This window comes from Lynx canadensis, chromosome B4, assembly GCF_007474595.2.
Source record: "Lynx canadensis isolate LIC74 chromosome B4, mLynCan4.pri.v2, whole genome shotgun sequence".
NCBI lineage: Eukaryota > Metazoa > Chordata > Mammalia > Carnivora > Felidae > Lynx > Lynx canadensis.
This window is the reverse complement of record NC_044309.1, coordinates 89,088,733-89,115,156: the sequence shown is the minus strand read 5'-3', so window position 1 is coordinate 89,115,156 and position 26,424 is coordinate 89,088,733. Positions and strand designations below refer to the sequence as shown.

General features: G+C 40.9%; 1 protein-coding gene and 1 pseudogene across 1 annotated transcript; one reads left to right on the top strand and one right to left on the bottom strand.

Moving 5' to 3' along the window:
* Nucleotides 1–70: 70 nt before the first annotated feature.
* Nucleotides 71–20,569, top strand: CB4H12orf66 (chromosome B4 C12orf66 homolog). Its single transcript, XM_030323118.1, has 3 exons — nt 71–424; nt 6,241–6,526; nt 17,642–20,569. Exons 1-3 carry the CDS (start codon nt 190–192, stop codon nt 18,456–18,458), a joined length of 1,338 nt encoding a protein of 445 aa, XP_030178978.1. The 5' UTR covers nt 71–189; the 3' UTR covers nt 18,459–20,569.
* A 2,286-nt stretch (nt 20,570–22,855) lies between these two features.
* On the bottom strand, nt 22,856–23,668 carry LOC115518753 (annotated as a pseudogene).
* Between the last annotated feature and the right edge of the window lie 2,756 nt (nt 23,669–26,424).

Here is a 26,424-nt window from a genome sequence, read left to right as displayed (position 1 = left end):
CCACTTCCCTCCTTCCCTGGCCCTTACTGGTGTCCTCTCTAAGGCCCAGGCGCGGTCCAGGCGGCAGCGCGCTCACGAGCTCGCCGCTTGCGGCGTTCGCGCGCACGCACGCTTGTGCGCACGTTCCCTGAGAACCCGGAAGTGCGAGGGAGAGGAGAGCCACGTGGGTGGAGCTGGATCGCAGCTCGCATGGGGGAGTCTATCCCGCTGGCCGCCCCGGTCCCGGTGGAACAGGCGGTGCTGGAGACGTTCTTCTCTCACCTGGGTATCTTCTCTTACGACAAGGCCAAGGACAATGTGGACAAGGAGCGAGAGGCCAACAAGAGCGCGGGGGGCAGCTGGCTGTCGCTGCTGGCGGCCTTGGCCCACCTGGCCGCGGCCGAGAAGGTCTATCACAGCCTCACCTACCTGGGGCAAAAACTAGGTACCTCCGCCCCGCCCCCCGTGCCCTTTGAGGAGGAAGGAAAGGGGGTCTATTCCCCGATCGGCAGTGGCTTGGGTTCCCTGTCTCTGTCACTTCTAGCCTCAGGCTCAACTTGGCACTCCCAATTCTCCCACCGTTCCCTTCCTTCCCTCGGCTTCCACAAACCCCGCCCACTGGCCTCTGCTGCTGTTAGATTGGCCGCCCGGGTGGATGCTCTTTGCAGGGCTGTGCCACAAACCGATGGGTGTATCCATTTTGCTCAGTGCATGGATTGGTGCCATAAATGAGAAGTTAAGCAAACTGTATGTCTTCACTCTTCTGATCAGTGACACTGTGGCCAGAGGAGCAAAACTTGCCAACACAACCTAGTTATAATTAATGAACACTTTTATCCGGCCTCTTAAGGTTAAGGCCCCTGCGAGTTGCAGATGGAGTCCTACCCCCTCTTCCTAGGCTCTCAATAAATATTTAATGAATGAGGAAATGAATACTGGACAGGAAAGGCAAGAAATATGCCTAACACTAGCAAGAGGGGACTTACGGGGGAAATGGTAAACACTCTTACTCCGTCATAAATCTTGCCCCTGAAAATAAGATGCAAGAGCAACTGATTTTCACTACAGAAACAATTAGTATGAGTAGATCAGGAGGACATAAAATATGTGAAAGCCAAAGGCTATGCATACAAAATATTACGGCTTACAATTATCAGCAATACATACTATAAATCCCAGAGCTTTGAAAGTTGTGTTAGTATTGTGGCCTATGTTTACACCCTTTCATTATCAGAAAGCACAGGGTTGGGTATGAGTGAAGAACACGTATATACAATGTAGAATAGAAGGGTAAAATTGAGTGCAGATTCCATTTTGATTGTTAACCCCTAGTTTCCTTACATTTCCTGAAAGTGGCCATGTACATACTGCTGTCAGTAAACACCCAAGGGGTAGGGCTTTCTCAGATCTTAACTTCTGCCTTAGCTGTTCAGGTAATGACTTGTTATTTAGTATGTTGACGTATTGGCAAAAACTGGTCAGATAGATTCACCTTGTGTGTTTTTTCCACCCCTTTTTACAGTGGTACTTCTCACAAATTTGCAGTTGATGTTGCAGTATTATTATTCCCCTTTCTACAGATTGGCAGATTGTTTGTGCTCACTGGTGTAGGTAGTTGACAGATCTCAAACTGGAATACCTGCTTTTGAAGTGTCAGATTGTGTTCTTATCCATGTGATTTATAAAAAATTGGCATATGTATTCTACTTTAAATCTACCTTGTATATACAGTTGACCCTTGAGCATTAGGGGCTTGAACTGCCTGGGTCCACTAATACATGGATTTTTTCCATAAATACAGTACAGTAAATTATTTTCTCATCCTTTATGATTTTCTTAACATTGTCTCTTCTCTACTTTATTATAATACAATACATAATACTGTATATATACACACACAATATATATATATGTACAAATAGATGTACAAATAATAACATACAAAATGTGTTAATCTACTGTTTATGTTATCAGTAAGGCCTCCAGTCAATAATAACCTATTAGTAATCAAGTTTTTGGGGAGTCAAAAGGTATACTTGGATTTTCAACTGTGTTGGGGGAGGTCAACACCCTCCTCTGTCACACCCAGCTCTGTTCAAAGGTCAACTGTATTTAGAAATGCAGAGGATTCTGGCTGTAAAATTGAAAGTGGGTAATTTTCTGGCAGTTTTCGTTATTTTTAGATTCCCCCACTTCATGAAGAATGGTAATTGAACCCAGTGCCATGATTCTTTTTAAAGCTCATGTATGAGAATTTGATAAAACCCATGGACTTGTATATGGAAAATATATGTGTAATACAATTTTGCATATAATCTGAGAGGGTTCAGTGGATTTCCTAAAGCCTATTTATGGACCCCAGCTTAAAAATCTGTTATTCTAGTTTAAGTTGTATGTGTCTGGTTGGTTTTTGGTAAACAGAACTAGCTGCCTGTGTGTAAGAGCATGTGTGAGACCATCACTGTCCCTGACTTGGTTCTTTGCAATGGCCCTTATTATGTAAAGTGACTAGTTCTGCTCAGACGCCCAGCTTGCATGCATGAACCTGAAGGCTGCACCTTGAAACTGACCCAGGAGCAATTTACACTATGAAACGTGCCCTGGCATGGTTCAGACTCCCAGGTGATCTGTCACTTCTGAGTAAATGTTCTGAAAATGGCATGTTTAACCTCAATGCCTCATAACTTATACCCGTGTGTAGTAATTGTAGGTTCCCGATTTAAAATTTTAACTTTGCAGATATCTTACGGTTTTTGGATACTGAGAGTGTTTGTGATAACGTGCTTACAATATGATTTTGTGATTATTCTGTTGACTCCATTTTCTTAAAACCTTGGGGGAAAATTTTTGTGTTGCCACTTAGACATTCCCATGTTTTTCAAATACTTTGCTAATTAGAATGTTTGTATGGTTTTCTTTAAAAAGCAAAACAAAAAGTTTTATGTGTATTTTTAAACATTTAAAACATGGTTCAAAAAAGTGAGTCTTTCTGACTTCACTCTCACAACTAGTGTTCATCAGAGACCTTAGCAGAGAATCCTGTTTATTCATGCACATGTCAGCAAACATTATAGGCAAAGGACAGGCCTGACAGGGAGCCTTCTGTTCCTGTATTGGCTCAGTTCTGAAAAACTTTGGGTGGAGTCCTTCCTTATCCTGGAGCTTTCTCTTTCCTTTGAGGGGAGAATATACCTGTTTGGGGATGGCTTAAAATATGCCATCTCAATGCCTCTGGAGGATTTTAGGTCATACTTTTCTCCCTTTGGTTTCATTACGAGAGGGTTTCCTCAAGCTCTGGCTGTTGGAATTTAGCATGGTAGAAAATGCCTTAACTTGAGAACTGATGTTTACAAATTATCATTAACAAGAAGCTGTGGAACAAAATACTCAATTAGATATTTTACATACTCCTTTAATATATTTGTTATGTGAAATTTTATCATGTGAGATGGACCACTGAAATCTTGAGAAATAATGAGGATTCAATACATAGAGCCTTCTAGAAATAATTCAAAATAACTGTATTTTGTAAATTCAAAAAATTGAAAAGAGGAAGGTGTCTGATGTCTCTGATTCCTTGTTTCCCAGTATGAAGGAAGGCCCATCCCCATTGGATATTCCTTCCCAGGATAGTCAACAATAGGATTGTGCTCCTGAGAGATTGGAGAACAGAGACCTGTTTAAAAGAAATGCATTGGTGGTCTCTCCCTTCCTTATAGTGTCCCTTGGACTTACATATTAGTGATGGTGTTTCTTGATAAGATTTTCACAGTATTTTTGTATTTATGTGGTGTTTCCACTCCCTCAAATAAGGGTAATCTGACAAAGGAAGGTATCCCTTTTTCACCAAGGCCACGCTGTTTAACAGCGGAGGTGAGTACAGTTGAAATCACCTAGCTATCTTTCAAATAGATGCTATTCTTTTTTACAGTACGTGAAGCTCCCAATTTACCATGGAGTTTTAGAAGCTCACTTAGATAGTGGTTAGAGTTTTCTTATATCAGGTATGAATGGAAGGGAAGGGGATTATGGTTGTGGAATATGTGCTTTGCTCCAGGCACATTACATACCAAATGTTATTTCATTTTGTCTTCTTAGCAACTCTGTTACTAGCTGTGTGTTAAAAAACAACGAAGGCTCAAAGTGGCTAAGTCATTTGCACATCACACAGCTTATAAATTCGGAAGCTGAAAGTTGGAACTAAGTCAGACTTCCAGAGCTTTTAGATTTTTTTTTTTAAAAAGATTTTGTTTTTAAGTAATCTGTATACCCTACATGGGACTTGGACTCACAATCCTGAGATCAAGAGTCACACACTCCACTGACTGAGTCAGCCCAGGGATTTTGCTTGGTACTCTATTGCCTTCCTCAGCTAGGAGATTTTTTTCCTGAACTTGGACACAGAGGTCTATTTATTCCATACTGTCGCATCACAAAATCTGCCAAGTTAGACTGAATACAGGCAGGGAAGGAAGACAAACCCTTCAGGGTACAGTCCTGTGTGGGATGTTAGGCTGGGGTCAATCCACCTGTACCGCATAGTTTTTGCCGCTATTAGCAGGAGGAATGATTTGAATGGTAGTCAGTTTGTTTAGGCAGTATATTGAAGAAAACATTTTTTAAGTATTACTAGTTTATGGAATAGTAGGAAGGTGACAAAACTTCTGGGTTTGCCCAGGGCTGACGGGGTTCCCAGGACATGGGACTAAGGGTTTTCCGAGAAGCCAGACCTTGAGTGCCAAGACTTGGAAAGTCATGGAAAAACTGGGACAAGGTGGTCACAGTAGTAGGAAGGGATGTAAGATTCATTTCTTGAAACATAAATGGGGCCCTAAACTAAAAACAGCATTGTGAGATGTTTCATTTATTAAGGGGATAGTTTACAAATCCCTTGATACATAATTTTCACTCCTAATTGATATGTTTAGAATAGTGATAAATTTCTTCATTAAACTATTTTGTGTGTATCAATAGAAAATTTAAACTGTCACCCATTTCTGAGGGTTTTATATATTCCTGAGAATTAGTGTTTTAAACTTGCCCTATTTCTTTTCATTTTCCTAATGTCTTACCTGTGACCCTTTAGTGGGGTGCAGAATTGCTTAAGAAAACATCTATGAAGCTGAAGCTGGCTCTATAATTATTAGAAATAGAGTTCATCATGCATTAATACAGAAGTAAGGAAATGCTGTCTGTGCCACTTGATTCTTTTTAACTATTGAAAAGGATGTATTTGGTCTTTTTTTTTTTTCTTTCTGATTTGCTTTGGAACCCCTGAATTACACCAGCAGTTATTTATAATTGCTTCCTGCTCTTAATAATTCACAGCATGGTGCTTATTTTGTTAAAACCTATAGTGTCAACCTTGTCAAGAGTACTAAAGATTTCAGGGCACCTGGCTGGCTCAGTGTGTGACTCTTGATCTTGGGGTCATGAGTTCAAGCCCCATGTTGGGCATAGAGATTTTTTTTTAATTTTTACTTTTTAATGTTTATTTACTTTTGAGACAGAGACAGACAGAGCATGAGTGGGGTAGGGGGAGAGAGAGAAGGAGACACAGAATCTGAAGCAGGCTCCAGGCTCTGAGCTGTCAGCACAGAGCCCAATGCGGGGCTCGCACTCACGGACCATGAGATCATGACCTGAGCCAAAGTTGGACGGTCAACCGACTGAGCCACCCAGGCACCCCAGGCATAGAGATTATTTTAACAAAAGGACTAAAGGTTTTCTTTTTTCCCCTGGGACCCCAGTAGTCTGTGTTCTTGTGTAAGGGAGATACACATATGTGTATTTTCCATTTTCTGGTATGGCTTAAAAGCTAAGGCAAAGGAAAATGCAACTCTAATGCAGAAATAAAATTTCCTGATTTATCAGGAATAACAACAGTGTTTTCCGATCGGGTATTCTTTTTTGTTTTAAATATATTTATGTGGAAGGAGGGCTATTTAGATCCAGGTTGATGTCACTTACTCGGTCAATTATCCTCTGAAATAAATGTGAATCCTCATTGAACCGGGGTGGGGGAGAATCGGTACATGGGTAAGGAAATCATACACAGGTGCATTGCCACACTAATGAGTTGTACCAGGCATTCTTTCTTCTTCCTCCGTGAAATTACGAGTCGCAAAATATTTGAATTGGCGGCTGATGATAACTTACTGAGCTCAGTAGGCTCCACTCCTTTCCGTGTGGATGCTGGGAGAGCTTTTGTCCTGCTTTCTCTTCCTTACTTGTCATATGCTAATGTCATTTGCCTACCAGGGGGCCAGTCCTTCTTCAGCAGGAAGGATTCCATCCGCACCATCTACACTTCCCTGCACAACGAGCTGAAGAAGGTGGTGACTGGCCGCGGTGCACTAGGTGGGACCGCCCCTCACGTGGAAGAACTGCTTTCCCACCTGTCAGAGCAGCTCTGCTTCTTCGTTCAGGCCCGGATGGAGATCGCAGACTTCTACGAGAAGATGTACACCCTCAGCCCGCAGAAGTTCATCAATGCTGAAGAGCTCGTTGGCCTCTTGGACACCATCCTCAAGAAGTACAGCTCCAGGTGAGTGTAGGTGAGGAGGGAGGGAGGGACAGGCGTGGCAGCGTCTCCCTCCCATCAGACGAGGTCTTTCCCCCACACTCGTGAAACCCCGTCGTTAAGTAACCGTGAAGCGGAGAAGTAGTCGTTTTACATTTTATACGTATTAATTAAGCACCAGGTGTACCTTAGGTGCCTTCTTTAGGCGTCATTAAACACCATGCCGGATGGATACTTCTCCAAACAATGGCCAAAGACCAAGAGTGGAGAAATCCTTAAAAGATGTATTATAACTGATTTTGCTGCTTATAAAAGAGTTCACACGAGCGAATTGTGTATAAAATAATGTGACTTCTTAACAAACCATTATTCAAATAAATGTCCCTTTCAAAGTGATCACCTTGCTGAGTCATCCACTCATTCCTCCGATGTAACCATTACTTAACATGTGTTGGAAACTCCTTTATAATTGCTTTCAGTGCCTGTGGCATAATTTTGGTTTTGTTTTTAACTTCCTTAGTGGACACAGGCATCTGTACTTTTGAGGAAGGCATACTTGAACTTTTTTGATAGTCAAAAAGCTATTTGTAGCCAACTTAATTTTTTTTTTTTAAAGACATTGATCAGCTGGAAAACCTGTCTTTGAAGGCAATTGCTACTTTAAAAAAAAAAAAAATGAACCTGGCTACATGTAATGTATTGCTCACTTCCTACCCAAAAAGCAATACCCAAGGAATTTGAGAAGCATTGTGTATTATTATTCAACTGTAGAAAGGAATGGAGTACTGATACATGCTACGACATGGATGAATCTTGAGTAATTATGCTATGTGAAAGAAACCAGTCACAAAAGATCACATAGTGTATCGCTCTGCTTATAGGAAATGTCCAGAATAGGCAAAGTCATAGACACAGAATGTAGCTTACAAATTTATAGACACAGAAAATGGTTGTCAGGGGTCAGAGGGGAAGGTGAGAATGGGGAGTGACTGCTAATGGATATTGAGTTCCCTTTTGGGGGGCCATGAGACTCTTCTAAAATTAGATAGTGGTGACGGTTGCACAACTCTGATTAAACCATTGATCCTATACCTTAAAAGAGTGTATTTTGGGATGGCTGGGCGACTCAGTCGGTTAAGCATCCGACTTTGGATCAGGACATGATCTCACAGTTCGTGGGTTTGAGCCCCACATCGGGCTCTGTGCTGACAGCTTAGAGCCTGGAGCCTGCTTTGGATTCTGTGTCTCCCTGTCCCCCTGTCTTCCCCCACTTGTGCTCTTTCTCTGTCTCTTAAACATGAATAAATGTTAAAAAAAATTTTTAACAAATGTATTTTTTTGTATATGAATTAAATAGCAAAGCTATTATTAAAAAAAACAAAACAAAAAACAATGATTTCATAGCATCATGAGTTTGAGCCCCATGTCAGCCATGCTGACAGTGTGGACCCTGCTTGGGATTCCCCCCCCCCCCACCCCCCATCTCTCTCTCTCTCCCTCTCTCCCCTCCCTTGCTCTCCCTCAAAATAAATAAATAAACTTAAAAAAAAAAACAAAACCATGCAATGAACACACAAATATCTTTTCCCTGGACTCATATTATTAAAACATCACCATGTTTGTTTTATATCTCTCTCTATAAAATTTTATTTACCATCCCCCCCCCCCCGCATTGTTTGGAAGTTATATCATCATGACACTTTAACCCCAAACACTCAGATTGTGTTTTCTGAGAACTATACAAAACTGTGGCATAGTTTTCTCAGGAAATTCAGCACTGATTTTCTACCATCTGCAATAAACAGTCCATATTCAGATCTCTCCAATTGTCTCCAAAATGTCTTCTAGTTATTTTTTATCGTCATGTATTTTCTGTTTTATGACATTTAAAATTTTTGTTTTATTTTTAGTAGGCAATACATTAATATGGCTCAAAATTTATAAAGTACAAAAGAATACATAGTGAAACGTGCCCCTGTCCTTCATCTAATTCTTTTCCTAAAAGGCAATGAATGCTGTCAGCAAGTTCTTCCTACCCTTCTAGAGAGATAGTCCATGCATATAAAAATACACATGTTCTTTTTTTAAACAAATTTTACATGTTAACAAATTTTCTGTTTGGAAATACTTTATTTCTTCCTAAAACCTGATTTGTACTTTTTTAAATAAAATAGTTTTTTGAAATCCAAAAACAAAAGTACAGTTGGAGATAATGATTCTCAAGGGGAAGAGATCTCAAGGGGAAGTGATTCCCAAATGCTAATGTGAAAGTGGTTTGCTGAACCATTTGGGAAGTTTAAGAAAACAAACCATACCTGGGCCTCCCCACTACTTACCCCAAGAAGGTAAGATTTAATGATTTTGGACTCGTTGCCCAGAAACCTATGTTTTAAAAGTTCCCTGTGATACTGAAAATAGTCTACATGAAAAAATTGTTTGGATAAACCAGAGAAAGTTGCCAACGCTGGGATATACTAGTACTGAACCTTAACAGAGTGTGTGTGTGTGTGTGTGTGTGTGTCTGTCTCCTAGGAGTGGTTATTACATCTGTCTCCTAGGAGTGGTTATTACTATTTACCTATTTTCATTTTTATTTTATTAGATTTGTGATCTATCATCTTTTCAAAAAGTATTTATTTATTTATTTATTTATTTATTTATTTAGAGAGGTGGGGGGAAGGGGCAGAGAGAGAGAGGGAGAGAGAGAATCCTAAGTTGGCTCTGCACTGTCAGCACAGAGCCCGATGTGGGGCTCAAACTCACCAACCATGAGATCGTGACTAGAGCCCAAATCAAGAGTTGGAGAGGACTCAACTGACCGAGCCACCCAGGTGCCCCAAGATTTGTGCTCTTTGAACCTTCTTTGAAACATTCCACTTCCCAGAGCTTTGAGAATTTCTTCCATCTCCTGCAAAAGTCCAGCTTTCATTCTGGAAGCTCTTAGGGCAGTACTTGGCTGTACCCCTCATCTTTCTGAGTGGACACAGATGGAATCTGATAGATCTGGGTTGCAGTGTCACTTAGGGTCAAGGTGTTTTCATCCACAGTCTCCATCTTCCATCCGTGCTGCCTTTATCTAATTAGTAGGGAGTTACTGATTATAGATACATCCTAGCCTGAAAATTATCTCATTTAGAAGCCTTGGGTTACGTTTGAACAACATAAATTCCTTGGTTAAGAAATTCTGCAAAGTTGAAATTCTGTATAATATGGTGATTTTGGGAGGGAAGTAGAATTATTCTAGGTATAAGTTTAGCATGCTTTGCCCTTTGCCAGGATAATATCCATTTTTCCGTAGACCTTTTGATTTGGCATCTGTGCCACACAAAACACATTACTTTCATGGTTCCATTGTTCTAGAGAAATAATTCATGTTTTGGTGTTCTGTTGTAATGAAAGAGTTAATCCTTTTCCCAAAAGACCCAGTTTATCTTTCAGGGAATGTTTATTTGTCCCAATATATCTGATTCATGTCAGAACGCTTATAAAATATTGTGTGAATCTTTTATCTTTCCAATGATGAAATGCTTTTGTATTAAAAAATTAACAAGCATGATGTATATCATAGAGTCTAAACCTCTGGCCCTGATTTGAGATGCAGATCCTGTGTGAGTTATTGCAAGGTCCAGTCTACTTTCAGAGACAAATGAGAAGGATATTTTGTTTCTTTTCTTTGGAAGTCGGTTGTGTTCAGAGTAGAAAAGTGTTAAAGGTTTCCTTTTTTGGTGAACTTATTACAGTATTAAGCAAATGTAAATTATTCCTTCAGCATCACAGTCAGTTATGATGCTGCATTTCAAGTTGAATAATTAATATGAATCATATGAGTTTTTATTTGTGTGCCCTTTAGAAGGAAAAATATGAATTTAGCTCATGCAGGATCAGGATGTCTACTGATGAAGTTTTGGGGTGGTAATGTGGGTTCGTGGGGTCCGAAGCCAATGACCCAGAAAGAATTCTTGAAGATGTCTTTGATGCAAAAGATGATGTTATTAAAGCATGTGGAGAGGACCCATGGGCAGGAAGAGCTTCATTGGGATGGTGACGGGTAACTCGTGATACACCCTCAGGTTGGGAGGGGGTCAGGGATAGAGTATGTCTCTATGGAATTTTGGAAGCAAGGTTTCCAGGACCTTGAGGGGCTAGCTGTTGCTAGGGAAATGCCATTTATTACTATCTAATAAAACCTCAGTCATGAGACCGTTTAGATGTATATCGGGACCATAAGCTTAGAGTATGATTGCCAGCATATATCTTGAGGCAGTTGAGATAAAGGAAGTTGACTTACAGGATCCTCGAGGTTGGGATAATGTTAAACTAAGGTTCTCTTTTGCCCCCAGCACAGTGTCATCCTTGAGGCAGCTGAGCTCCTAAAGGGAGGTCACTCTGCTGGTCTCAAGGACTTGTCAATGGACCAAAGGCAGTAAGGGAATTTAACTTTTCATTTGCCTTAGTTTCCCACATCACCATGGCAAGTACTTCAACCCCTTTCCTTTGTTCTTGGACAGCCAGGAGTGTCTGGGGAATATCATACATATTCCACCCTGGGGTGGGGGGTGGGGGCAGTGTGTGTCAGCCTATATTTTGCCCTCAGCTTGCCCCAAGCTTCCTCATCACTACTATTCCTTGAATACTTTTGAGGCGAGGTAGAACTTGTTTTGTTTTTTTCCCAAGGAAGCATCAATACTTTTTGATTCTGTGGAATTCATTTTGAATTTACTTACCTGTGTTATACAGTGCGCATAAAAGAAGATTCTGGCTAATTTTTCTGTTTCATAGTTAAAATAAAACTAGAAGATAGGTTATAACTGCAAAATATTTACTCTCCTAAATCAAGAGTATAATTTTAAGCAGTAATTCTTTCAAAGAAGTAAGCAATTATTTATGCATTCTAGACTGCTTTAAAAAAATCCCTCCTGTGGCAGTAGTAATATAACATTAAGTGACTTACATCCTTTAATTATGATTTTACAGTTAGATTTTAAGGAACTTTTTTTTTTTGAAGAGTTTCCTTTTAAGTAATCTCTACACACAACATGGGGCTCGAACTCATAACCCCAAGATCAAGAGTCACATACTCTACCAACAGAACCAGCCAGGTGCCCCAGAGAACATTTTTTTAAATTGAATTACATAAAATTTTTGTTTACATTTTAGGGAGCACATTTTTTTTATCTGAATGCTTCAGATGACAGGATTCTCACCAAGGGCAGAACTGTGATTTATTTAGGCCTTGTACCCTTTTTCCTTCAAAAAAAGATTTGTGATGATAAGTGAAATTAACTGTTGGTTGTGTGTGTATCATTCAACAAGCTGACTTTTCACTCACTGAAAATTTCATGAACAGAACCACAGTGCAGTTTCTGTGGGACACATTCTACCCTAGGCATTCAACACGCCTTGATTTTAACAGTGAGGACTACTGGCCTTCTGTGATCTTGCCCCAGTCTCTCTTTACAAATTCATATACGTCCCATCAAATGCCTTAAATTGTCCCCAAACTTTTAGTAAAAAGGAAGAAGCTTCAATGAGAATTCTTTGAGGATTTTAAGCAGAAGCCAAAAAACATTCCATAATCTAATGTATTCCTGATAAGTATTTGCTATTTCCTACCCTGGTCCCTTATTTGTTTTGCCTGGAATGTCCTTGAACTCCGAGGGGAAGAACATATCGGTTCCTTCTACCCTTCTAAATTCTCAGCAGGGGGCCCTTTACAAAAGACAAATTAACATGAGGAAAACATACCAGTGTATTTAATGTAAGTTTTACGTGGCAGGGAGCCTTCATAAAATAACGAAGACCCAAGGAAGCTGTGAAACCTGTGTTTTCATGGTACATTTTGTTATAAAACAAGATTCAGCTGAGTACATTTGAAGATGTAAGAGTTGTTGGGAGATGTGCTAGGACAAAAAAGGGAAGGAGCCAAGAGTAGAAGGCTGGGGCAACCAGCAAGGCCTGTTCTTTCAGATTCCTCTCCGTGTCCCTGGTCTTTGGAGGTAAGGATGCTCCTTTGCTTAGGGTAGGGGGAGGGCACCTCTCACTTGAGGGTTTTATGACCTGCTTCAGGGGAGGGTCAGGAAGTCTTTCCTGCACATATTCCTCAAATTTATTCAGCTTAAAATAGTATACCAAGATGCCATATCTTGGGGTAGTATGTTCTGAACCCTGTCATACTGCATCATGTATCAGTTGCTATTGCCACAATCATTCTGTATAACAGACCATCCTAAAATTCACACTTACAGGCTTGTGAGTCTTGGAAGTTGGCCCGACAGGCCCGGCTTAGCAGGGTGGCTCTGCTTAACACTGTTGGTCTCACTGGGCTTGCCTTATTACTGTCAGCTTTGGGCTTAGTCTGCTCCACATGTACGCGTTCATTCTAGCCCGAGGTTAGCGGGGAGGCAGCTACACGGTGGCTCTGGCCCAAGTGCAAAAGAACAAGCCCAGCCAAGCTCATTTGAAGCCTTTGCTTGCATCACATCTGTTAACACGTGTTTCCTTTGACCAAAGCAAGTCACGTGGCCCAGGGCATAGTCCAGGGATGGGAAAGTGCACTCTGCCTCTGGCGGGAAGACTTGCAGAGGGTGTGGAATCGGAGGCGATTAAGAATGGGGCCAGAGGGGCACTTGGGTGGCTCAGTCGGTTGAGCATCTGACTCTTGGTTTGGGCTCAGGTCGTGATCTCATGGTTTGTGAGTTTGACCCCATATGGAGCTCCACGCTGACAGTGCAGAGCCTGGAATTCTCTCTCTCTCTCCCTCTTGCTCTAAAAAACTTTAAAAATAAATAAATAAATAAATAAATAAATAAATAAAAGAATGGGGCCAGAAATGAAAGCCCTCACCTTTAACTGGCTAAATCCTACCTGCTCTTTAAGCTTCATGGCTCAATTCAAATTCTGTCTCCCTTATGGGCTGCATAATCTTTCAACCAAAAGAAATTGCTTTTTCTAAAATCTCATTTTATTTTGTATCTCTCATAAGAGATGTATTACTTCCTACTTGTATCGATTTATAAGTACCTCCTTCTACCATGGAAATTCCTATAAGGCAGACTTTTGGCTAATGCATCTTGATATCTTCAATGTATTTGTATCTAAAAACTAGTAGAAGTTTGTCTTTTTTTTTAAATTTTTTGTTTAATTTGAGATAGAACGCAGTGGTGGGGAGGAACAGAGGGAGACAGAGAGACAGAGAGAGAGAGAGAGAGAGAGAGAATCTTAAGCAAGCTTCGTGCTCAGTGCAGAGCCTGATGCAGGACTCGATCTCACAACTATGAAATCATGACCTGAGGCGAACTCAAGAGTTGGATGCTCAACTAACTGAGCCACCCAGGAGCCCCACTAGTAAAAGTTTTAAATGAGAAGAAACTATAGATTTTTGTTCATTATGGTAAAATATACATACTTTAAAATTTACCATTTTTTTTAAATTAAAAAATTTTTTTTTTTTAATTTTTTTTTTTTTTTTTCTTCAACGTTTATTTATTTTTGGGACAGAGAGAGACAGAGCGTGAACGGGGGAGGGGCAGAGAGAGAGGGAGACACAGAATCGGAAACAGGCTCCAGGCTCCGAGCCATCAGCCCAGAGCCCGACGCGGGGCTCGAACTCACGGACCGCGAGATCGTGACCTGGCTGAAGTCGGACGCCCAACCGACTGCGCCACCCAGGCGCCCCTAAAAAAATTTTTTTAATATTTATTTTTGAGAGAGAGGGAGAGGAAGTGTGAGAAGGGGGGGGGGCAGAGAGAGGGAGACACAGAATCTGAAGCAGGCTCCAGGCTCTGAGCTGTCAACACAGAGCCTGACGTGGGGTTCGAACCCACAAACCATGAGATCACGACCCAAGCCAAAGACGCTTAACTGACTGAGCCACGCAGGTGTCCTTGAAATTTACCATTTTAAAATGTATGTAGTTCTGTGGCATTCAGTACGTTCACACTGTGCTACAGATTGTTTTTAATCATTTTCATCTGACTCCTCACATGCATGGGACTTGCATACTTCTTTTGGAAGGAATTCCTTGATGTGGATTTGTGAAGGAGAGAGTTCTCTCTTACCCGCTTTCTCTCTGTCCCCACTCCCTTTCTCTCTCTCTTTTTTGGATTTTTTTAGAGCAGATGTTCTTTGCAAATAGTTGTCAATTTATTCTGTATTCAGACTCTTCCAACCTCGCTGCCATAGCTGAGGTATATATTTTGGATTACAACAATTTAACAGATCCCCCTATAGTGTGAGTTGTAAATAGGCATGAGGCACAGAACAAGAATGGAAATGGGGAAATGATACATCATAATGCTAATCTCAAAGTCTTGGCAGAATAACATTAACATGAATTTTTGGCTCTTCTTTAGGATGAAAAATAGCTTCGAAATTCACATTCATCCTAATAAATGTTGAACATATAAACAGTTTTAGTTTATGTTTGTGGAAGAGCTTGTTCAGAATTCTTTCTGAAGATTAGTACAGAAAATTCATGTTCTTTCAGAGAGAACGTTGGATATAAATGATGATTTCCAATGAGGCAGAAAAATGGAGTATTGTTATATGTGGTAGAATTTTCTTCAATCTCATACCGTTTTCCTATTATTGACAGTCTTTACTATGTTCTGAGTTCCTTGGCAAATTTTCTCGATACCCATGATTATAGAATCTTGTGATGTTTTATGGTCATTAAGTGTCAAAGGGCCTAAAGGCTAAGGTGGTAGGAACATTTCTTACACTTCAAAGGTTTTGAGACGTGCTATAGTGGGGTTGTGTGTGTGCATGTGTATTAGACTTTCTTAACGTTTACTTCAAGCATGTAATTTTGGAGAGTGCAAATTAGTTAATTAATTATTAATTAAGTATATGAGCTGGGGATTTGAAATCTGGTTTATCTCTCTGATTCCCCGCCCCCCCCCCCCCCCGCCGCTTTTTTAAGTTTATTTATTTCTTTTGAGAGAGAGCACAAGCTGGGAAGGGGCAGAGAGACAGAATCCCACGCAGGCTTCACACTGTCAGCGCAGAGCCTGACATGTGGCTTGAACCCACGGACTGCAAGATCATGACCTGAGTGAGCTAAGATCAACAGTTGGATGCTTAACTGACTAAGCCACCCAGGCACCCCATCTTTCTGATTCTTTGAATGTATTATTAGACTAAAACCTTCCACTGCCCATGTTTTAGCTTCCTTCTCTTGAAGGATATTGAAGGGAAAATACTGGCGATAGAAAAAAAAAATAATGTGTGGTCATGTGAATAACTACATCCTACTTATCACATCAGTTTCTATCTTAAAATATCCAACCTAATACGGGCTCTCTAATTAATTTTTAATAATCCCTCTAATTAATGTTTAAATGGATTTTTTAAAACTCTAGGTCTATTTGTGATGATTTTTTTCCTTCACTTTTTAATTGATAACCAGCATTTTCCTCTTCAACGGGGGCCAAGAGAGCCATATGAGAAGCCTCTGCCTTGTTGACAGTGAAGCAATTAACTTATGTGGGTTCAGGCCTGTAAATCATCTCCCATGGTGCCTGGGGCATAGGATATGCTCAGTAAATGCTAGATCTTGCCCACATATTTGAAATCAGGGTCACTTGCAGTTGCTTTGGATCTTTAGGAAGAGTATAAGGGCTTGGCGTTGGCTCCTGGAGAAGGAGAGAGCATCAGGCCAGAGAGACACTAATCACCCCCTGGGCATGTTTCAGAAGAAGACTGAGCAAGAAAGCTCTACATGGTCCATACAGAGAGGACCTTCCTTGCCATTGTTACAGAATTTTATTTAGATCACAAACAACAGAATCAATGAGGCAGAAAGTAAGATGAAAATCTTCACATAGTTGGTTTACATGTTTACTGAATCTCTGCTCTGTGCCATATGTTTTAGAGATAAAGGAGTGTAGGAAGTAGGCAGTGTTGACTTGTCCTCAGGGAGGAGCTCAAAGCAAAGGTGACCATGTGTCCCAGTTTGCCTGGCAAATTATGCAATGAAGCTACTAACGTGGAAGACAGGTATTAAGAAACAAGAAGAGTAAATTGGGTGACTAGTGTGGACGTGAACGGAGAAGACCTTTCCAAGGAAATGACTCTGAATAGGAAACCTGAAGCATGAGAAATAGAAAGGGTCATGTTCTCACTTGCCTCAGGCTCTTCACACTTCGCCTTTTCCCCCTGTTCCTGAAGGGGACATACTCCCACTCCTCTCCCCTCCTGCTGCACAATATTACTGTTAACAAATGAAGTAGAAAAAATGTTTTACAAACAGCAGGTAGCAGTCCATGAGTCGTAAAGTTAATTTAGTGAGTAGTGATCCAATTTAAAACAAGTAAATATTGAAATATTAGATTTTTTTAAATTTAGCTACTACTTTGTTTTTAACTGTGACTAAAATATGAAGGAGGGGCGCCTGGGAGGCTCAGTCGGCTAAGCATCCGACTCTTGATTTTAGCTCAGGTCGTGATCTCATGGTTTGTGAGTTCGAACCCCATATTGAGCTCTGGGCTGATGGTGTGGAGCCTGCTTCGGATTCTCTGTCTCCCTTTCTCTCTGCCGCTCCCCTGCTCGTGCTCTCTCTCTCAAAAGTAAATAAACATTAAATATGAAGGAAATTTGGGGACTAGGATTGAATAAGAGCTTACCTTCTGGAGTTACTATGGAGTTACCATAATACCTTGTGGAGTTACTGTGCACATTAAGTAAGTTTATATGTGTTACGTACACATTTAAGATATGTTTTAGTGACTTTGTTTTTCTTTTTACCTGTGCTTCTTTAGGACTACATCCTGAAAAAGAGGATGCCTTGTTTTGATATTTATGTGAGTTATATAATTCCCAGAATGAATAAAATAGGTTAGGAAAGAAGTACAGCTAATTTCATTTCTTTGTATTTGAAAGGAAGGGAACCATGACTCTCATGTTCTGTTTAAATGTCAGGCTATTTCCACAGGAGGATATGATGCTGACATAACTCTGAGACGGTGAAGTTACGTCAGAACAACTTTTTAAATAAATCGGCATGCAGCCCTTCAACCTTTCCTTCCCCTGCCCCCAAACATAATGTTACTTGTCTGGCCACAGTGTGTTGTTTTGAGGGTAGAAAATGTCAATGTGGAGTAACATTTCCACTTATTTCTATTAATTTCCCTTCCCCTTTAGATTTCACCACCCCATCCTCAGTCCTTTGGAAAGCAGTTTCCAGCTGGAAGTCGACGTCCTGAGTCATCTCCTGAAGGCCCAGGCTCAGGTCTCCGAGTGGAAGTTCCTCCCGTCTCTGGTGAACTTGCACAGTGCTCACACCAAGCTGCAGACTTGGGGCCAGATCTTTGAAAAGCAGCGGGAGACCAAGAAACATCTGTTTGGAGGGCAGTCTCAGAAGGCCGTTCAGCCCCCACACCTTTTCCTTTGGCTGATGAAACTCAAAAACATGCTTCTTGCCAAGTTTAGCTTTTACTTTCACGAGGCATTGAGCCGACAAACGACTCCTTCAGAAATGAAAACGTTGACTGCAAAAGCCAACCCAGACTTCTTTGGGAAGATTTCCAGCTTCATCAGGAAGTATGATGCTGCCAATGTGTCCTTAATCTTTGACAACCGAGGTTCCGAGAGCTTTCAGGGTCACGGCTATCACCACCCCCATTCCTACAGAGAGGCCCCTAAGGGTGTGGACCAGTATCCAGCTGTGGTGTCTCTGCCCAGCGACAGGCCGGTCATGCACTGGCCCAATGTCATCATGATCATGACAGACCGCATGTCCGACCTGAACAGCTTGGAGAAAGTGGTCCACTTCTATGATGACAAAGTTCAGAGCACCTACTTCCTAACCCGCCCAGAACCTCACTTTACCATTGTTGTCATCTTTGAGTCAAAGAAATCTGAAAGAGACTCCCACTTTATTTCCTTCCTCAATGAGCTCTCACTTGCCCTTAAGAACCCCAAAGTTTTTGCAAGTCTGAAACCTGGCTCCAAAGGCTAGCAGGTGATTTGTGGGAAAGGTTTTCAAGACTGGAAATTGTGTTCTTAATTGCTCTAATGATCTACTGTGGTCTATGATTAGAGTGTCCATCCATTCATGCTTCTCCCAGAGCTAAATTAGAGACAGATCCTCCCTAATTGTGTCGCACACTTTATAAGCAATTAAGGCCAATTGAATTAAGTATCCAAAGAGTAATCTAGGAAGTGATCATGACTACTGTGTATAACCATGGTACAGCAAAGTACTTTCAGTACTTTCTCCTATTTTCCTGTATTTCACGTAGACTGAATATTTATTAGCCTTTGATTTTTCTTTCCACATGTTTTATATTCTAAGCTTTCTGTTTTAATGCAATTCCAAATGCTTTCTCCTTTCCCTTCCTTCCGGGATGAGTAATTGGGATAAGATATTAAATGGCCTTTTCAGAATCAAGGACTGTACGTTTTCTATCTCATAAATTAGCAAAGTTAACATAAAATTATTTTATGATTCTCATCAACAAATTAATATTTTGGATGCCAAAGCTAGTGTCTTGGTGAAAAATAGCCATCAGTTATTGAAATTAAAGGTGAACCAGAGTGGTCCCATAACATCAGGTGTTTAACAGTTCAGAAGATCCGCAGAAACTTTAATAGTCATGGGCTCTTTTTTGGGATGATCTACACACCTAACTGCATTTCTTCTTACCCTTGAAAAGTTTGAATTTTTCATTCTGTTTGAAAGTTAGCAGAAGCCATTACGTGGGGTTTCTTCATTCTTCAGTATATTATGTGCTTGGCTTTCTGTTTATCACCTTTCTGCTGAAAGGCATGTTCATGTTTGACTCCACTCTCTGCTTCCTCTTCGGCTGGAAAAGCATGTAGTCTTAGTTTTTCGTCCACTTTTAGACATTCATGCAACTCAGCCTGCTTTTATAATGTCAAAATGTTGGTCTTGATACCTTGTGCTTGCTAAAAATCAGTTGTGTGTGCCAAAGACCTCTTCATAGTTGAATAATCAGATGAGTACTTAAGCACATCAGAACTTGAGTTTCATGCCTGTCTCCTCCAAATTATTTTTAGAAGCGGTGATGTCTCTTAACACATGCCGCCTTCACACTTTCCTTCCGCAGGTGTTCCTGGGGTAGTAGATGGACCCCTAAAGGTATAATGGGCCGTGGAGGACTTCACTTCTAGGTTATTGATTACGAATAAAAATAAGCCACAAAGAGTAATTGAGTTGTTACTATCTGATAGTTCCTTCAAAACTTGTGTGTGACATAATCAGATCAGTCCTGTTTCTCACGATGGCACGGAGCCACGGTTTTACTGGGCCGCCACAGCAGGCAAGCTGGCAACATGGGCAGAGCCACTCCCAGTCTGTGCCAGGAGGCCAGCCCACCTTGGTTGGGACTACCTGGTGGAAGGACCTACTGGCCCATTTCCTTTCCTTTTCCTTTTCCTTTTCCTTTCCTTTCCTTCTCTTTTCTTTCTTTTCTTTTTTCTTCTCTTCTCTTTTTTCTTTCTTTACTTTTGCTTTTTTCAAAATAAAAGTCCTATGATTTATAAAAAGCCAGTTTGCTTTAAATAGAAAGCAGCGATTGACTCCTGCACTTTATTCACTCTGGTCATATAAAAATCCGAACACTGAACTTTTATAAAAAACTGGAAAGAATTAGAACTAAAAATTCAAATCATTTTTCTTCCCTTTTGTATTTTTCCGGGAAAGTGAAAAATATTCCTTGGTGTTCACATTTTTTTTTTTCTAGAAAACAATCACCATTAGCCTTAATGAAATGATCCCCATGTACCTAAAGAAATATGCTTCAGTGGAACTTGGAGAAGAGTGTAAATAAAACAGACAATATGATATTTAAATAACCAGTCCTTGCCTGGGAAATGTATATTTCCTATGTATTTGAAATATATATTTATTTTTAAACATATTTTGGTTCAAGCCAAGAAACAAGGTGATTCTACTGAGACTTGTCCTCTTAAATCAGTAATGAGATGATCTGTAAAGTCTGTGTTTTGGTATAGGGAAGAGTAAATCCGCATATTCTCTGAGGACTGTTTACTTGGAAATTGTTTCTGGGGTGCCTGGGTGGCTCAGTTGGTTGAGAGTCTGACTTTGGCTCAGGTGGTGATCTCACAGTTCGTGAGATCCAGCCCCATGTCAGGCTCTGTGCTGACAGCTCAGAGCCTGGAGCCTGCTTCGGATTCTGTGTCTCCCTCTCTCTCTGCCCCTCCCCCCTGCTCAAAAATAAATAAACATTAAAAAAAATTTAAGAGAAATTGTTTCTAAACCACAACTTGATCAGTTTTTATGCATAACCAGGAGTGTGGTCAACACTTACTGAGTTTGCCAACAAGCCCATCAAGGAGTGTTCATTTTTCGATGTTGTTTGGACACAGGGTGAACATTCACAGCTTTGTCCTCTTGGGTCCAACCTGGTATCTGATTATATCATTTCAGGGTTTTAGGGAGTGTGTGAAAATATAGCCATTGCCCCTTATAAACAGCTTTGCTTACCTCGGTCTCATTTATCCATGGTCACCCGAGGTCTGGAAGCTGAAAGCCAGTTCCTCCTCCTGACGAATCATCAGGAAGTCAGTAGCAGCCTACTGCTACCTCACAAAGCCTGTGTCATTCACCTCACTTTATCTCATGGCGTCAGTATCATATCATCTCCCATCATCAGAGAAGGGTGAGGACAGCACAATCAGATTTTTAGAGACAGAGCCCACATTCACATAACTTGCATTACAGTACAATGTTATAACTGCTCTATTACTGGTGTTAATTTCTTACTGCACCAACTTGTAAATTAAACTTTATCATAAGTATGTATGTATAGAGAAAACCATAGTATATACAGAGCTTGGTACTGTATACAGTTTCAGGTGTCTGTTGGGTGTCTTCAGCGTACTTCTTGCAGATAAGGGGGGCTACTGCACAGCTTCTTAACTAAGGATTCAATACTCCCGATATTGCTTTGTATATTTCAACACATTGTAGAAAATTCACTTACAAGAAAGAAAACGGTTGGTAACTCACCGCACTCCCGTAGAGTCACTCATATGATCTGTAAAATGCATCCACCTTTTGATCGAGCAGCAAACTTGGCTTTTGTTTTTTCTTTCTTTTTTTTGCTTGTCAGCCTCTGGGCTTACTTCCTTATCTGTAAAATGGGGATAAGAACATATGGGCTGCCTTTTTCAAAGGATATATAAGAATGGAATGACATCATGCATGTAAAAAAGGCTTTGGAGCTTACTTGGGTTTGAAAGCTGTATAAATAAAAGACGGACCATTCTTTCCTTAAACTCAGTACCTCTCCTGTTCTCGTCTTTCTCTTCAGATCTGTGGCATAAGTATGCTTAGTCATTATGTCTGAACAGTACTTAAAGAACTCGCTTAGAAGAGGAGGAAGATAAATGCCTAACCAACTCACCCTCCCCTCTCTCCTTATTTTAGGGATAAGGTGGTTCTTTGTTTCCAAATTCTTATGCTTGGTTGATAGCATCATTCAGTTCTATATTCTTACTGATATTTTCGGGGGAGGAGGGGATCTAGGTGCTCTTTTAATTACCAAGAGAGGTGTGTTAAAATCTAACTGTGATTGTAGAGGTCTTACTTTATTTCTGCAGCATTTTGCCTTTTGTATATTGAAGCCCTTATTAGGCCCATATACATTCACAATTTTTCTTTCTCACATATTGACCATTTATCAGTATGAAGTTTCCTACTTTATCTCCATCACTACTCCTTGCTTTGAAGTACATTTTGCCTGATATTTTTATGACCCTTCCAGTTTGTTTCTGCTGACTGTTCATATGGTATATCTTTTCCTATCTTCTCACTATTTGTATCTTTATTTTTAAAGTGTCTACAGTAAGAAAGAGAGAATACTGATTACAAAGAGAAATAGCCAACTCTGCTCTGCAATCTGACAATCTCCACCTCTTGACTGAAGTGTTTAGTTTATTTCATACCTATGAAGTTTTTACAGTCAGGACTTTGCTGATGGTATCCTTAAGCTATCAGTGATCATGCTTTTCTATCTTTTTTTTTTTTTTCTTTATGTTGGAAGTTAGATCAAGAGGTTTGATCAGATTTTTCTTTTTCCTTTCTCTTTCTCTCTTCTTTCTTTCTTTCTTTTTTTTGTAGTGACTATTGTGTATTTTATTTGGAGGTAGCTAATATGTGGCATTACCTGGATCAATTATATCACTAGAGGTTACAAAACAGTGATATTCTAATTATGTCATTCCTTTTTCATTTGTTAGGAGGAATACTTCTATGAGAATAAACTTTACGTCTATTTGGTTATATTAAAGAACAGTTCCTATAGGAAGGGCTTGGTTCTTTTGCCAGTTTTTATCTTAATTTTTTTAAGATTTTATTTTATTCTGGTTTTCTTTTTCAAAGATTTTATTAAAGGTCTTTACAGAGCAAAATCCAAATTCCAGATGCAGCTGCCACGGAGACCCTGTTAACATTGTGGGTACTGGCTGAGGCATGGCAGGGAGCTCTGACTTCCCACCCTCCCGTCCCGAGATGGGGTTGCTGGGGAATATGTCATATTTGGGTTCCACAATGCTCACATGATCTGGCAGGGGATTCTTACCACTTGGTCAGACTTACCACTTGGGTCTGACGGAAGCATGCTCTTCACTTTGACGCCCAGCACGCCCTGTCTGAGCAGCATATGGCACACAGCAGTGTCCATGCACTAGTTAACAGGGTCCTCACTGTGAGTCATCAGGCCATCCACAAACTTCATGGATTTAGCCCTCTGTCCTTGGAGTTTCCCAGACACCACAAGCTCACAGCCTTTGGCCCCACTCTCCACGATGAACCACAAGACACTGTAGCAGGTCCTCCACACGGTGAGGCCTCCTAGGAGTTTATAACGTAGAGACTGCCTGGGCAATAGCACACAGACCTCCTGTGGCCACCTTTTCATCATAAAGCTCTATGCTGCCCTCGGGGAAACCAAACCTCTGCTGAACTACAGGGATCAACTCTTGGATCTGCCAGCCCGTCTCACCCAGATCATTCCGTGCCCTGATAGCCAAGATACTGATTTCTGTCCTGGTTGGTGTAACTTGGACCTCAACCCTGGACGAGCCGCCTTTAGCCAGCTCCTGAGTGAGAAACTCGTTCAGTTCAGCTTTGAAGACGCCATCAGCGATGAACTCCCTCTTCTCGGAAATTTGCTCTGCCATCTTGCTGCTGTGTACCTCTGAAAGGCAAGGCAAGATTTCATTTTTAAGTAATCTCTACACCCAACGTGGGGCCCGAACTCACAACCCCAAGATCAAGAGTCTCGTGTTCCACCGACTCAGCCAGCCAGGTGCCCCTCTTGCCACTTGTTCAAATAATGAGTTAGGGGCACCTGGCTGGCTGAGTCGGTGGAACACGAGACTCTTGATCTTGGGGTTGTGAGTTCGGGCCCCACGTTGGGTGTAGAGATTACTTAAAAAAATAAAATCTTAAAAAAATAATGAGCTTGTTGTTTAGGATCTTCTACAGACACTGGGGAGTTTTAAAAGAAATGTGTAAGAATTTATGAGGATTTCTGCCTTTTGCCTAATTTGAAACAAGGCCGCCATCTTTCCCCTTATCACAAGATACTTATGTAAATGTTATGATCTTCCTTTATTTCTTCCTCATGGTTAATTTTCTTATCTCTTAATTACCGTTGATGATTTGCCTCTGCTTTTTCCCTTCCTCCCTTAGTTTCTCCCTTAGTTTCTAATATCTTTCTCACTAATTCCACTTAGTCACTTTTTCCCATGCCTCAGGAAGCCAGGACATACCGTTGTGGTCTCTGACCCAGTTTTGAAAGCATTTGAAAGTATTAATTTCAGGTTTTTAAAAATTTATTAAATCTATTTTTTTTTTCATTTTTAAAGTTTATTTGAGAGAGAGAGAACATACAAGTGGGGGAGGGCCAGAGAGAGAGGGAGAGAGAGAGAATCCCAAGCAGGCTCCACACTGACAGCACTGATCCCGATGAGGGCTCAAACCCACAAACGGTGAGATCATGACCTGAACCAAAACCAAGAGTCAGAAGCTCAACTGACTGAGCCACACGGGCACCCCTCAATTTTTTTTTGAGTGTATCCATTTATTTTGAGAGAGAGCGAGTGAGTGAGAGAGAGCACAGAAAGGCAGAGAGAGGGGCGGGGGGGGGGGGCAGAGAGAGAATCCCAAGCAGGTTCCACACTGTCAGCTCAGAGCCCAACATCAATCTCACAAACCGTGAGGTCATGACCTGAACCAAAATCGAGTTGGATGCTTAACCGACTGAGCCACCCAGGTGCCCCTCATTTCGATTGTTTTTACAACTAGTTAGTCTTTTTTAGGCACTGAGGAAGGAGGGGAAATATTCAGTATTGATACTAATGGGTGACCGCGGTTAAGCCCAGCCATTTCATGAGCACACGAGACATTTAGCCAACTACAGCCAAGGAGTGCCATATGTATCTAGTAGGCTGTTTGGCATTTTTTTCACTTTTGGTGTGACAGGATATGGCAGTGCGGACACCTCTTGACCCAGAGCCATCCTGGCCTCAGCCACTCCAGGCTAGGCCAGTGTTAGAGGAATCCCTAAAGAAGAATCAGAGGACATGAATGGCTCCTTTCTAGTATTCAACTTTCATTCATTTAACAACCATTAAACATCAACTATGCTAAGGATGGGGATACAGCAGCCAGCCTTGACAAACACGGGGCCTGCTGGGCTTGTGCCAGTGGTGAGGTGAGCTGGCTGCAACGCCCCCTGCAGGCCAGGAGTTGAAAGCGCTTAAGCAGGGAGGCAGTGAATAGTCTTCAAACTTGTTTTACTTGTGTACTTTTCTACCAATTTTGAAAAACCAGGACGCCTTAATGAATTTTTTTTTAAAAATCTGAAATAATCATTACATGTAAATAGTCTCAAAAGATTCATTTTATTATGTATCGTAGCTGTTGACATTTCAAATGAAAATGTTAATTGTTCTTTTAAATGTTTCCAGTGAAATCTTGCTACAACAGAGGCTTGATAGCTACCATTTTCCCTATTTGAAAATATCTTAACAAGCTTTGTAATATTATATCACTCTTTTTGCTCCTTCAACTCCATTCTACTTCTCCCATAGAATTTTATCCTAATATGAATTTTATTTTCTTAAAAGTATTGGGGCGCCTGGGTGGCTTAGTTGGTTAAGTGTCCAACTTCGGCTCAGGTCATGATCTCACAGTCCGTAAGTTCGAGCCCTGCGTCGGGCTCTGTGCTGACAGCTCAGAGCCTGGAGCCTGCTTCGGATTCTGTGTCTCCCCTTCTCTCTGACCCTCCCCCGTTCATGCTCTGTCTCTCTCTGTCTCAAAAATAAATAAACATTAAAAAAAATTAAAAAAAATAAAAGTATTATCGATCACCCTGTTAAACACTGTCTCAGCAGATTACATATGTAAATGTTCTTTCTGTTACCACAGGGCTCTCGGAGTTTGATGACCAAATGACATATGTACTAGAGACTTTATTTGAACATTTTAGTTAAACTATCTCTTTCAATTAAATGAGTGTGTGTTTGTGATGACCTGGTTAAGGAAACCGATCGTCTAAATGTTCCTTTGTTTGGTGGGCAGCGATTTTTACACTCTGCCGTAATATCCCATGTTGAGAACTGTGCAGGGTTTGAGATTTTATAACTCAGCCTGCCACAGTTTCATGGGTGCTGGCAGAAGACAAGAGACCATGACTCACAGCAGTAGCAATAGCCAGAATATGACCATTTTTGCACTGGTTCCCTGGGCCCCAGTTTCCTCGGGGTCAATGGGGATGGGCCCAGATGGATGCCTGCTCATGCAATAGGTTGCATTTCAGGAGAAGAATTCTGATCTTAGGAGACCAAATCTTATGTAACGGTCAGTAAGCATGCCTTCCATTTACTTGAGGGAAACATTATTATTCTGCATAGTCAGTATATTCGTTTGC

Coding starts and splice junctions, on each gene's coding strand:
- CB4H12orf66 (XM_030323118.1), top strand. CDS start 190: ATGGGGGAGTCTATCCCGCTGGCCGCCCCGGTCCCGGTGGAACAGGCG. Junction 425..6,240: donor CTACCTGGGGCAAAAACTAG/GTACCTCCGCCC, acceptor TTTGCCTACCAG/GGGGCCAGTCCTTCTTCAGC. Junction 6,527..17,641: donor CTCAAGAAGTACAGCTCCAG/GTGAGTGTAGGT, acceptor CTTCCCCTTTAG/ATTTCACCACCCCATCCTCA.